Source organism: Manduca sexta, chromosome 28 (genome assembly GCF_014839805.1).
Source record: "Manduca sexta isolate Smith_Timp_Sample1 chromosome 28, JHU_Msex_v1.0, whole genome shotgun sequence".
Classification (NCBI taxonomy): domain Eukaryota; kingdom Metazoa; phylum Arthropoda; class Insecta; order Lepidoptera; family Sphingidae; genus Manduca; species Manduca sexta.
Window position 1 is genome coordinate 15,396,556 of NC_051142.1, and position 13,965 is coordinate 15,410,520.

At 34.8% G+C, this 13,965-nt stretch overlaps 1 protein-coding gene across 3 annotated transcripts; it reads left to right on the forward strand.

The window, feature by feature from the left end:
• Positions 1-448: 448 nt before the first annotated feature.
• Positions 449-12,343, forward strand: LOC115455612. Of its 3 annotated transcripts, XM_030184241.2 has the most exons (8): positions 1,141-1,365; positions 7,244-7,328; positions 7,971-8,075; positions 8,218-8,367; positions 9,185-9,327; positions 9,724-9,901; positions 10,655-10,926; positions 11,022-12,343. In XM_030184241.2, the coding sequence occupies exons 1-7, from the start codon at positions 1,321-1,323 to the stop codon at positions 10,909-10,911; spliced, it is 963 nt and encodes a 320-aa protein (XP_030040101.1). In that variant the 5' UTR covers positions 1,141-1,320; the 3' UTR covers positions 10,912-10,926; positions 11,022-12,343. The 3 variants fall into 3 exon arrangements, with proteins under 3 accessions (XP_037300370.1, XP_030040101.1, XP_037300369.1); XM_037444473.1 differs by lacking the exon at positions 1,141-1,365 and adding an exon at positions 449-566 and having other exon boundaries at positions 10,655-12,343; XM_037444472.1 differs by having other exon boundaries at positions 10,655-12,343.
• The last annotated feature ends 1,622 nt before the right edge of the window (positions 12,344-13,965 follow it).

Here is a 13,965-nt window from a genome sequence, read left to right on the forward strand (position 1 = left end):
AGTGCAACACCGAGTCTTGATCTGCAGATGCCAAATGGATAAGACCGATATCCGGAAATATGCAAAGGTTAGCGTTTACCCCCTGTGTTGAGCTTCCGAATTGACTCAATCGCCGTGTGGTGGCATGTTAAATCGCTGCATTTAGCTTCCAAAAGCGACTAAATCGCTGATTGCCACTAATGGTCATTGCTGAATTTATATTTTTTGAGTGTTGGCCACTTTATTAGATTTATGCATGTATGTATGGAGGTTTCTAAAATACTTAATAATTTTACATTTGTTTGTATTATGGAAGGCATTAAAGTTAAAAAAACGAATGATTAATTAAATCGAGTGATTGTCCTTTGAAATCTGCCGCTCCTAAGAGGCTGCCGCCCATAGGTCGCGGCCTATACGGCCTATTTACAAATCCAGGACTGCTAATGATAGCATGTCTGTTATGACATATCCGTAACTATCATACGCTGGATATAAAGAAAGCGAGCACACCTATTGCAAATCTTTATTGTTCCATTTTACACAAATAGACGTAATCACGACGCGAACAGGCAAGAGACCCGAAGGAAGTATATATTGTTTTATTTAAACCATAGGCAATAATAATATAAAACTAATATTCTAACTTAATTTGTAATCCTATAATTGAAGAGGCACGTCAAATTGTTACTTGTACAAATACTACGATACTGTATTTATTATATGCCGTGTATCCTTTGTTGGAGGTCCTTAAATAAATAAATAAACTAGCATTGGTTTTCTTCAAACTCACAGAACATTATTTTCTTAAGTATTCATCTAAACTCAAACTTGCCAAACGTCTAGAAAAGGTCTCGAAGCTAGTATTTAGACGCCTTTGACCAGGCTTGTGTTCGCCCAAGATCGACAAAATAATATACTTATAACCGGCATAAAGTAAGTAGGTACTCGTATATGTAAGTAAATCATATTTTTTCACAAAATTTTATTGACCAAATCATTATGGGTCTTATATCTTTACATACCTTACTACAAGTTAACCATTCGATACAGCGTAATTAGATATCATAAAAATAAACACAGCATGGCTTGTTTGCAGTTTCAAATAACAGTTACTATAAATGTTTATGCAGTAAAGTTGAACTGGCCGCCATATTTGCTTATTCGTTCCATTTGTAATCCGACCAATCAGAATAAACATAACTCCAATGGGACAACCGGCAATGAGACTCAGTTTAATTCGGCTTTCGGGTTAGTTGTGATGGCGAACTGGTTCAAAGAGCATTCATAAGACATCAAGATTTGTTATTAATAATAATATAAATTAAAATTAATTTGATTAAAATGGAATATAATAGTGACTATGGTAGCGGCAGTTCTTCGAATTCGGTATGTTTAATTTGTATTTTTACTAACAATAACACCTAGAGGGTAGTTGTACATGTTCAAACGTGTTTGTAATTTTACAAAACTATTTTAAGAATATGTTCTTGGTTGACATTACTTTGAAATATGTTCGAATTATAATAAATAAGTTGTGTACCTATCTAATGTTACCTATATTTTTTGTTTTTATTACTTATCTTATACGTAGGTAAGCAAAAAAAAATAACAAGAATTAAGCCATTGAATTTAGTTGTTTCATGGTAAAATATTAAATAATTAAAATATTACATATAGGTACGATGGTTGGGGGATAATGGGTCCTAAACCGCCCGCGGTACACGGTACGCCTGATGATCACGACTCGCGGGTTTGATTTCCGTTTTTGGAAAAATATTGCTTTTATGATTGTCCTCGACAGAAAATTCTTAAATTAATTTAAGTGCATAATAAGTAGTTTAATATGTAATAAAATGTATACTTAATTATTATTAGTAAGTAGTTAGATACTACAGCATTAAAAATAAAGGAGACTAACGTATACTTACCTAAGGTTACTATAAATGTAGCAAAATTAGTTAAAAAGTTATTAGCAAGATATTCTCCAGTGCTTATCGTCATTCTGTGTTTACATATAAAAAGGGATATGCATTAATATACGGTTGAAAGGAAAATTTACTTAAGCGACATTTTTGCGACCCTAAGTTTCATACATATTTAAAATCAGCACGTCTTTTTATGTTTTTTAACCGACTTCATAAAAAGTAGGAGGTCATCAATTCGACTTGAATGATTTTTTTTATGTCTGTTATTTAAACCAGTAATTTTTTTTTTTATTGAAAAAAAGTGTCGTTTATGTCAATTTTTTTTTTATTATTTAATAAAAGGCATAACACAGAACACAATCATTATAAAGAATACTTAAGTACTAAATTACATTAAGACTAGATTGTATTCCTTAAACCTATGCCCTAATTGAAATTGTACTACGGAAACGACTTTACAAAAAAACATTTTTTTTATTTTTTTTTATTTGTTTGGAACAAAAACAACTGTACAAATGACTCATAAATCTAATTATCTTATTAAATAAGTACAAATTATTGTACAATCCACACCTTTGTGCCCATATTAATAGTAAACCAAACAATAATCCGCAAATCCACTTTTAAATTTTAACTGAATTTAAACTATTACATAATTATAGATCACTAACTAGTAAGCCAAATAATTATTAATAATGTTAACAAACCTCGTACTCATACATATTGTAGCTGCACTACATAATTATAACAACTATATAATTACAATTATGTAGATCATAGAATAAATTGTTAAATTAAGTGTTACTAGTCTAACTCTTTAGCTATCTCTAAGACACGCCTTTTGTACCTCACAGTCGGTAATACAAATATATCCAAGTCGGTAAAATGTTCGTTGTATAGCTTCATGAAGCGGCGTAAGGGGGCACGCTCACCGGCATTAGTCTGACAAAATTTAGGATAAAACAAATTGTGGTAGTACTCGTTGCACACACGCCGGGTGTGGGAAGAAGTTGTAAAGGACAACTCATTAGTAAGACTAATACAGTTAAACTTGCCACGACAAATATTATACAACAACATTTGATCTAAGAGTAATCTTCTCGATTGTAAGGACGTAAGAGAAAACTTATCTAACAAATCTGTATAGGAAGACCCTGCACTTTGGCATCTGTAATTAACAGCACGTAAACATTTGCGTTAAACCATTCTACAAATTAGCCTTTCAAGCGTCGATGTAAATAACGTGGTCTGTTACGAGCGTTTACGCATTCGCGCGCCGTATGTCTCAAAAACAGCACTTTTCAAAGGAGATAATATCCATCAAAACATTATTTTAAAAACATATGAATTAGTAATTATTATAGAAAATTTTGTTGTCTAAAAAGTTAGTAGAGAAAATTTTTAAATTTATTGAGTATTTGTAAATTGTTTAATGATTACTGAACAGAGGTTTTCAAATTTGCGCTTCGAACGTCTATTTCGAAGCTCAAAATATCTTAAACCGCTAAGGAACATAACAATATGTTATTTTTATCTAACTAAAAAGATCCTGAAGAAAAAAGTTAGTAGAGAAAAAATATCTTTTTATGTTTAATTCATGAGAAATAAAAATTCAAAGAATTCGAAAATTTCAGAAATGTTGGTCATTTAAATTATTTTTTTTATCACTATATCTTACTTAATTGAATATAATATTGGATTACTATAATAGAAGAACATCTCCTTAAAAACATACAATTTAAAAATTCAACAAAATTAGCTCTATTATTTTTTATAAATATTTTAATTACCACTATAAAACGCAACGCGCAAAGCCTTTCAAATTAGTCCGCCTTGAGGCTTTCTAGAGAGAGGACGTATCGCTCGTCGCTCCGGCCAGACTACAGTTGACCTTGCTGCGCGTAGAAAAAAATAGTCACGTGTATACAGTGATTGCCACATCTTAGTACTTTAGTAAGTAAAACTTTTTCTTTAATGAGTGACAATAATTTTAGTAGTTACTATAAATTATTATTATGTTTCAGACACAATGGGAAGTAAAGCTATTTCTAGGCAAGAAAAGGAAACGCAACAACGCTGAAACTTCGGCTAAAGCAAAAGCTAAAAGATTGATGTACTAATGTTATAACATGCGTCTGTAGTTATGGTTGTTGCTTTTTTTACTCATTAAACACTTGAGCAACAGTTACTCGAAGGAAAAAATGGAACCTTAAGCTAAAAACAATTAGCCCATTGAAATGTTACATGAGCTTTGTATTTTTAGAGGATCCAATTTTATTTTTACAACATGTGTGGGGGGTCAATAGAAGCTTAATCTCAAGTTTGTGTGGTCGCCCCCCTTATCCCCTGGCCGCCATCATAGAAAAGGGGTGAAAACACTTTTTCGCGATATCTCGGAAACTATGCGTCTTACATAAATTTTGTAAAGTCATAATTTGTAGCAAATTGTTTTGCCTACAAATATGTTTATATAACTTTTTGCCCTAAATTAAAAATTAAAGAAGTTATAAGTAAAAATGTGAGAAAATGTTTATAAAAGTTTTCTTTTTGCTCTATAACTTTTTTTACATTTTACAAAAAATTACCTCAAACTAACTTGTAAATGATCTTTTGAGGAAAATTGTTCCCTATATTTTTTTATTTCATTCATTTAAAACGCTGTTACAGCGCTCCAAAGTTTAGCGGGTTCGTGAATGCTCATGAGAATCCGGTCGAAACAAAATGTTTAACTTATTTTTGATTTTTTTTTTTATTGATAATATATTATTAAAATTTTTTTGTTAAATTCGTACAACTTTACTTATTTATTCCTAACTCTTTTCTTTGCCATAGAACTTACCAAATTTAACTTATCGAATGTTATGCAGGTAGAAAAGGTATGAGTTACCATTTGGGGATAAAGGAGAAAAAAAAAACATATTTGCAGGCAAAACAATTTGCTACAAATTATGGCTTTACAAAATTTTTGTAAGACGTATAGTTTCCGAGATATCACGAAAAAAGTGTTTTCACCCCTTTTCCAAGATGGCGGCCGGGGGACAAGGGTGGCGACCCCACACACTTGAGGTTAAGCTTCTATTGACCCCCCACACATGGCCCAAAAATAAAATTGCGTCCTCCAAGAAATGCAATATTCGGTCCTTAAATTGTAACATTTCAATTGGACTAAACGCACATTTCAAAACCCGTTTTACGTTTTACGCCCGCGGCGTGCGTGGTTGTATGCGGTACCCGCTGTATTGGCGTCCAACTAGTAGAATCGTGCGGGCCACGGTAGCACCAGCGCGCTCTGTGGTTAGTAGGTGGGCGACTGCAGTAGTCGGTAGGGGAGGGGTGGTTACAGAAATCTGACGCCATTTTCCTCCATCGTGATCGTTTCTGATATGTGTCCATGGCGTTCTGGAACTCAACTGACCATTAACTGTCCATCTTGTAACCACGGCGGGCGCGAGTAAAAACCGCTTCGTGAGTTCTTAGCCTTATAGAATCACTTTGCTGTCCCGTTGTCAAAACGTTTACAACTCGCCAAATACCCAGTGCGCGAGTCCCACTCGCACTTGGCTGATTTTTTTGCATAATGCATAGGTACGCTTACTTTCAAATAACAAGGTTTTTGTGTTCACTGGTGCGCACTGTTAAGAAAATTCAAGTGACGAGAGACGGAATCCTATATCTTTCTCCTCTTTGAACCTTAGAAATAAGGGATTTGGTAATTTATGTAGCTAGTGAATAAAACTACTAGTAGTAGTTAGTATACCTATCTTCTTAACTATTTGGGCTAGTTTAGGTTTACACGCTCACATCAATTTTAGATATTATTTTATCCTGACGTTTAACCCTGTGCAGGTTTCGGCGTCATTATACTTGTATAAATTAAACGCGTCTAGATCCATATGCAGTTTTACTTAAGTATGTAGTGTTTGCGTAAACTTCGATAACAATAATAGTATATTCTATATATTTTTTTTTATTTTTATGTAATCGAGCCTGATATTATACTCAAAATAAATAAGGTTATTAGAAGCCGCAAAATTATAGATTTTCAATATTTTTTGGATCAAATTAAAACACTCAATAACCACAACAGAGCAACAGGTTGTAGTATCGAACATTTACAACTATTGAAAGAGAATAATGTTTGCTTGCAGTCACCATTTTTAATGAAGTGTAATATGTGCAATGTGGAATTTAAGCTATTTAAGCGCTAAGAGATATACTGCTAGTATGGACGTATATCGTGGAACTGTGAATGGAGCTATGATGACTGGAGTTGGTAGATCAAATTTAAACGAACAGTTGGCTTCCATAGATTTACCAATATTAACGCAAAATGTTTACATTAAATGTTACGACGACTTAGCTAAATGATTGAAATTAGCTGCAGAGGACAGGATGCAAGAGGCCGCTAGGGAAGAAACTGATAAAGATGTTGCCTGTGGCGATGTAAAAGACGGTATTACCATACTTACAGTCAAAGCTAACTGCTGTTGGTCAAAAAAAAGTACAGAACCAACTATTTTGCTTCGTCGTGTGCCGCAAATATTATGCAAAACTATGGATACACTGGTACAACTGGTAAATTGTTATACATGGATGTACAATCGATCGATTGATGATCGATGTCACTGAGAAGCAATACCTATTAAAAAAAAAAAACTATCCAAAAAAATATAACCAACTTCCGAAAAAAGAAGTCTTTTATTTCTCACTTTTTAGTTATACACCTAAAAATGACATCTCATTACATACACCTTCTGACTCAAAATATAAATTCCAATATGTAATTTCTAATGACTTAATTAAACTTTGGACTTATGGAGTAATTATGTGGTTCATTATAAACATCGTAGCACAGTAATATTCCTGATTTATTGTCTGATTACGAAGTTCTGGTGCCTATCTTTCGGCTTCATGATGAGCTCTACTTTACTAAAGGGTACTTTCTAAATGCAAATGCTTAAATTTTTTAAGAATTTGCATTTAAAAAGTGAAAATAACAATTTGTAAAATTGCCGTTAAAATTTGTTAAAAATGTTTATTTTTTTTATAATTACAAAATGATACTTACATATAAACTATTTCATGATGAATTCTTATATATTTAATAATAGAATTCTTCATTTATCATAAATTCATAAATCATAAGTTACATTCCAATTAGATAATTAAAGCGAAAAGATCAAAATTGGTTGGTCTGACTATAAAGATAGCCGATGCGCTAACTCTACGCACACAGCTACGCACGCTGTCTGTGTGAGTGAATTTTGCGAAGAATTACCTATAGTTGACTTCACGCGCGGCACGTAAACGCTCTTACTACTTGATAATTCTGTTTCTAGTCGTCGAGTTGGATGAACCAGCGGAGATGGACATCACTAGGCTCCCAACTGTCTGATGATTTTAAATCGCCGAGTTTTATGAATTGTAAGTAAATTGCACATTTCAATACCCGTTAACGGCGATAGCCTAGTTGGTTGTGGAATGGACTGCGAGACGAATGTCCGCAGGTTCAAAACCCATGGGCACCTCTGATTTTTCTAAAATTATGTGTGAATTTTGTGAATTATCGCTTGCTTAAACGGTGAAGGAAAATATCGTGAGGAAACCTGCAGACCTGAGAAGTTCTCTATAGGAATTTCAAAGATGTGTGACGTCTAACCAAACCGCACTAGGCCAGCGTGGTGGACTAAGGCCTAATCCCTCTCAGTATTAGAGGAGGCCCGTGCCCAACAGTGGAACAGTATATAATACAGGGCTGATATTGATATTAAGTAATACCCGTTAATGGGTCGCCCTCATCATGGTCGCTTAAATTTCAAGGGTTGCGAACGCCTAAAGCGTTCAACCAAACGTCCTATTTTGTATAAGTCGGCCCTTGCCGGGCGAACAAACATTAGTCAAAAAAAATAATTATAAAAAAAAATATTTAAGATCAATAATGTATATTTTATTGTCATAAGTACTCAAAACATCTTTTTATTTTTCTGTACTACTTGTGTAATTTCTAAGTTAAAACCTAAATATAAATCCCAATTCAAGTTAATAAATTGTTTATCTACATTTCAGTGATGATGGGAAAATGTACCTTAGATGAAGTTATGAAGGAGTTCCAAATGAACGGCTCCGACTCTCCTTATAATCCGGATGAGGAGATTTGGAATACCAGACCTGGTAAGTCTAGATATATTGCTCTTACATACCTAGTATGTATACCATACCATATGTAGGGGTAGGTAATAAAAAAAAACTCAATATCAAATCGAAACTATATAAGTAAGTATTGATATTTGATTAAACTATACTTATATCACAGAAGAGCTAGCCGGCCTGGGCCCGGGGAGTGCGTACGTTCGTCAAAAGTCATGGCCGGCGCCAGAGAAGACTCCTGCGCAGCGGCTGCCGCGCCCGCACAGCGGTGACTGGCCCCCAACACCTATCGCTACTTCTACACCAGTGAATGAAGGTAACATATGCCTGTATTGAATTCCTTTTACAGTTCTTGTGACTTAGTCTGTAAGTAGGGGCCATCCATAATTTACGTCACTCGATAAAATCCGAAATATCGTTTTATACATTGACGTATATTCTAGCGGTACACACGAACATCCATATAAACTATTTGTTCAAAGTCTGGAGTTAAGTACGTTAACTAATTATAAAATAAGCACAACTCCGTTCATAACCACAAGCTGTCAATAATGACACCATACTAAAGTAATTTTGAAATAGATTGCAGTTTAATTCATTTTAAACACAGTAAATATTCGGAACGCCAAATCGATTACGTAGTACATACATATCGATGATTTTATATCAATGTTTAACATTAGCGTCAACACAAGCAATCATTACTTACTTCACTTTAAGGCGATATTTTGTTTCTTTTGTATTCGTTTATTTTAGTGTACTAAGTAAAGTTAATTAATCATGGATATTTCGGCCTTTAAAATTTAATATGACGAAATTTTAAAGGCAGAAATATCCATGATTATTAATTATTTTTACGTTTTTCTTCAACTGCGAGAACTAATCACTAACTAGACGTGATTTTAAATTCTTTACTTGCCAATACTTGTTTAGTTACCCAGATTAAAGGTGAAACAAAATGTATGAAAATGGACCTTGAGGTATCGCCTTAAGGGAGGAGGGCGACATTATGTGATGTAAAAGGTGAAGTTCATGTTTTGTGGCGTCTCGTGTCACAATAGAGAGTATTAACGCATAGAATATTAACTGTAAATGAAACTCTTGGGTAATTGTGTTAATCTGTACGCTTGCAGTATCCACGGCTTCTCCCTCTCAGAGTGACGCGCCTGTACTGACTGAGGAGCAATTGCGCGTGCTCAGAACACTACCCGACGCTGTCATAAACGAGCTGCTAGGCAGGATACAGCGTAACCGCGTGCCGGGACGCTCTAATGAGGTTAGTCATGGAAACCAATTTTATTTTTAATTAATAACTATTTCAGAATTCTAAATCTAATACGTGTTATTATCGCATGAAAATGAGGCCGTTTCAGGAAATGGGTATTATATTGGTGACGTTTCACGAAAAGGCCTCTGTATAGTAAATCTTGTCTAATATAAATACAAAACTCTACTTACTAAATACTTTTACAAACCTCAGTCTATACCTCCGCTCGACAACTCATCCACCTCTATCATTACCATTTGTATAGGAGTGTCGTAGTAATTTTTGTCTAATATAAATACAAAACTACTAAGTTTACAAAACTCTACTTACTAAGTACTTTTTACAAACCTCAATCTATACCCCAACTCGACAACTCATCCACCTCTATCTTTACCATTTGTATAGGAGTGTCGTTTCTGTAAGAACAACGGCGAGCGCGAGTCGTACTACCGGTCGCACAGTCTCCGCGACGCGCAGGGCCGCGCGCGCTGCCCTGTGCTGCGCGCGCTTGTGTGTGCGCGCTGCGGCGCCGCGGGAGACTTCGCGCACACGCTCAAGTACTGCCCACTTACAACACAAGAAGGTATCGGATCTTTATATTGTCCCACTGCTGGACATGGACATTTTCTACTACTGATAGGGTTTCAGGCTGTAGTCCCCCTCGCTGGTCTAGTACGGGTTGGCAGACTTCACATACCCTCGACATACTTTGGAACGCTTCTCAGGTAAGCAGGTTTTCTCAGGGTGTATTCGTCCGTCCTTAAAACAAGAAATAATTCATGAAAAATACACTCATCATTTTAGAAAAGTAAGAGGTGCGTGTCCTTGAGTTTTGAACTTTGTATATTATTATATAATATTTTTGATCATAACCCTTGCTTCAATAGTAGCCTTCACTTATGCGAGGCGCCAGGAGGCAGACATTTGAGAGGCCCTTTTATCAAATTGCGAAAGGAGAATAATGTTTTTTTTTGTGTACCTTGCCAGCGTTAAGCTCTGGGTGTTTGCCCCCCTACGCTATCCTCTGAGACCGCTACTGTCAATAATCATATCCCTTACACGTGTTACACATCTGCCTGCCCCTAAGAAGGCAGTTTGTGTTTCGAAAATTTTGAGCGACTAGGCTCGAATTCGACTATCTCACTAAAACAAATTGTTGTGTGTTCCCATTTCCCAATATATTTCTGTTAATTATAGGTGTGTTACGGTTCTCCAATCCTGATATTTAACGAAATGTAGGGTTAAGACTATGTGTGCATCTAGTGCTTACACTTTTACTGTCGGACATAATAATATTAGACTGTACTTATCTCCACTAACATAAATTTCCTTTCAGAACGCATTAAATCTACAGCCATGATGCGAAGTGTTCGCATGGCGTCCGGCCGTCGTCGATTGAGAAACATAGCGCCATGTGCCATTACCACCGATAACTACCTGATTCCAAATAAAACGCCATCTATTCCGTCTACTGGAAATTTCATGAGGTTTGACACAACGCCATCTATCGCTCAGAGTGGGAATTTGTACAATGTTTCTCAAGTACCGCTCGATCCGTTGTGGGCCGCCTTGGAGCAGAAATTGATGCTATAAATTTATTATATTTACGTCACATTTTACACTACATTATGTTATTTCGTGTATTTAATCTACACTTCTAGACCTTTTATAGTCACATAATCTGTTAGGATGTTATATTTATGGACAAATTCGTAGATAGCTATATTTTGTATACAATGCTTTCCATACATTTTGACGTTTATGACGTCTTAATTTTCATGTTAACTTAAACTAGATAACTAGTAGACCTATATCTCTTATGTATGACAGTCCTTCAAAACAGGATATAAAAACAGAGCAACAATAATACTGCAGTATTTATTGCTTTAATTTTTTATGCAGCTCTGGCTGCCATTGTTACTGTCTGTGGGCGGTAATGTCTACTATCAGGTAGACGACTTGAAATATGCAGTGTTAATTACGCCTAAATTTTGAAATTTTAAATCCAATATTTCTCAAACAGAGAATAGGAAATCGAAGTATAAACTTGAGAGATGTTTTATGGTTTCAAACATTTTTATTATTTGATTTTACTTACGTTTCAAGGAAATGATACATCCTCTAACATATGAAGTTAAGGTTCAAAACAGTTCGAAGAAAAAATACTTATATTACCAAAACATTATGCAAAATACAAGAATGACAATAAGATGAATATATTTGTATACTTATTACTATTAAAGTTTAAAAATAGAATACTTTTTCATCGAACTAAGTATAAAAATTTGAAACTATCCAATTACAAGAATTAGGTTGTATTTGATTTCAATTTATTACACAAGTCTTGACTGACTAAAATATTAATTCGATATATTTATCGGCATAAAATCGATAAATGTCGTGTATTTTTATTATATAACATTTTAGGTAAACAATTCCATTATACATCGTTGATTGATAACAGAGATTTAATTGTAGCTTATGTATTAAGTTTTATAATAAAAGACAACTGGACAAGGGAAAAATAGATTGGTTTCGTGACAATTGCGGATTTTACTACTGCTTTACATATATTTATATCCATATACACAAATAAATTGTTTGTCTTTTACATTCATTTCACTTGTCAATATTGATGTATTGATAAATAAAATGAAAATCCATTTTTAAATTCTTAGAAGTTCCTTATTAGGTTAACAGATGGCTCTGTAATAAATTATTGTAATAAAATATCGGTCACTTTGAAAATAAGATTATAATCATGAATAAATTATAATACTTATTTTTTCACGTATATTTTTAAATATTTTCTTAACAAGATCAATTTATCCGCATGTCACAGTGGAAAAATACAATCTGTTAATTTTTGACACTTATTTTTTAATATTTCACTTTATTTCTAGATTTATTAATTTGTTGATTTTTAAGTAGAAATTTATGTTGCGTTATTTACAAATCATTTTCAATGTTTATTTTTCGGGGATTTGGTGTCTTTCTGGGTCATAATAAAGAAAACTAATCAGATTTTTTTGAAGTTTTAATACTTATATTATGTATATTTATTCAGTATTAATGCCAATACGCTAGATCACGATAAGAAAAAAAACATTGTGCTGTTTTAAAACACAGTAGATCCACTAATGCCTAATAGATGGCGACACATGTAATACATTGGTATATTCACGACGATTAAAAGTCTATGAAAGACTATTCGTATAAGAAAATATTGAGTTTAATTCTGCTTGCTTCTTTAATCCATTCACTCAAATAACGACGAATTTCCATAGGATCAAAACCCAAGGATATGCGCCTTTGCCTTTTCTAAAGGTCGTAAAAGAACCTGCACACTTATGAAGTTCTCTTTAAGAATTTAGAGGGTTTTTGAAGTCTGCCAATCCGCACTAGGCCAGCGTGGTGGATTGAGACCGAATCTCAGTAGAAGAGGTGGTCCGTACCCAGCAGTGGGGCAGTATATAATACAGGGCTGATATTATAAAGGCCTTCATGCGAAACCCTTAGCAAAATCCAGTCTCTATTAGGATTTCCTAGGCTAACACAATAAAATGGTGTCCAGTACAAGCCTGCATCTAAATTATGTGCTAAGTCTTTTGATCGCAGCCGCAGCGCCTCGTACTTTATACGCAGCACCCACTTCTATAACATACATAATGTAACATCATATAGACTGCGAATAAATTTCATGGGGTTTTCCTCACTACCGGCCTTTTCTTACCGCAATTAAAAATCTTATACTATAGTCAATGGCGTAGTTTGCCATAAAGTGACCATACATAATATTTTTTTTTATTAATAAAAAAAATATATGGCCCTTTAAAGCAATGCAAACGTTTGGCGCCTGCTTAGTTCAACGCAGGTATTGGCCAAGAAGGGGCCCCGTATCACAACTGATGCCGTGGTAGCTACGCCCCTGACCATAGTGCTATTATAACTGCTAGTCTGTTATAAGGGGATCAGGGAGGGGAGATCCTTTCGTAACCTAGGCACAAGCCTTTAATAGAATTCCCACACTACCGCCATTCTTATGATGAATCCTCACGTATATTCAAGGTGGTGGATGGTGTTTCTACTGTTTATGGGCGGTCGTATCGCTTGCCAGGCGAATGGCTAGCTCGTCTTGTCATTAAACACAAAAATAAAGATATATAAAAAAAGACGTCTTCATACAATCATTTGTGTTAAGAAAACAAAAATATGTATGGGAATAATAAATAAAAACGATCGTCAAGATATGTCCGATACATCTTTCTGTTTCCTATTAGCGTTAACGATTGTATCAATAGCTTGCCATAGAGGAGCCCTATATCTAAACTAGTTGGGGACTCTTAAGGGCAATGCGAACTTTTGGGCGCTCCATTAGTTGAATATAGGTATGGGCTAAAAGGAGCCTCAAAGCTCGGGGGCCCCGTATCACTAATACGGCTGACATAGCAGTAATTACGCCCCTGGATTGTATAAAGGCTACAACACGGCCCAAGCTCCCTCACGATACTTCAGCCTTAGTAAACTAATCATACCGACGAAAACTTCGCGCCAGGATCAGAATAGACAAGGATCCTTCACTCAACCTACGTCTTGAAGTCTATATCAGGGTCCATAAAATCAAACGGTAACATCCCACGTGGTGGA

Excerpts from the sequence above, each read along its gene's own strand:
- LOC115455612 (XM_037444472.1), top strand. The coding sequence starts at position 1,321 with ATGGAATATAATAGTGACTATGGTAGCGGCAGTTCTTCGAATTCG. Across the intron at positions 7,329-7,970 it reads ATCGCCGAGTTTTATGAATT|TGATGATGGGAAAATGTACC; the intron begins GTAAGTAAATTG and ends TCTACATTTCAG. Across the intron at positions 9,902-10,654 it reads CCCACTTACAACACAAGAAG|AACGCATTAAATCTACAGCC; the intron begins GTATCGGATCTT and ends ATTTCCTTTCAG.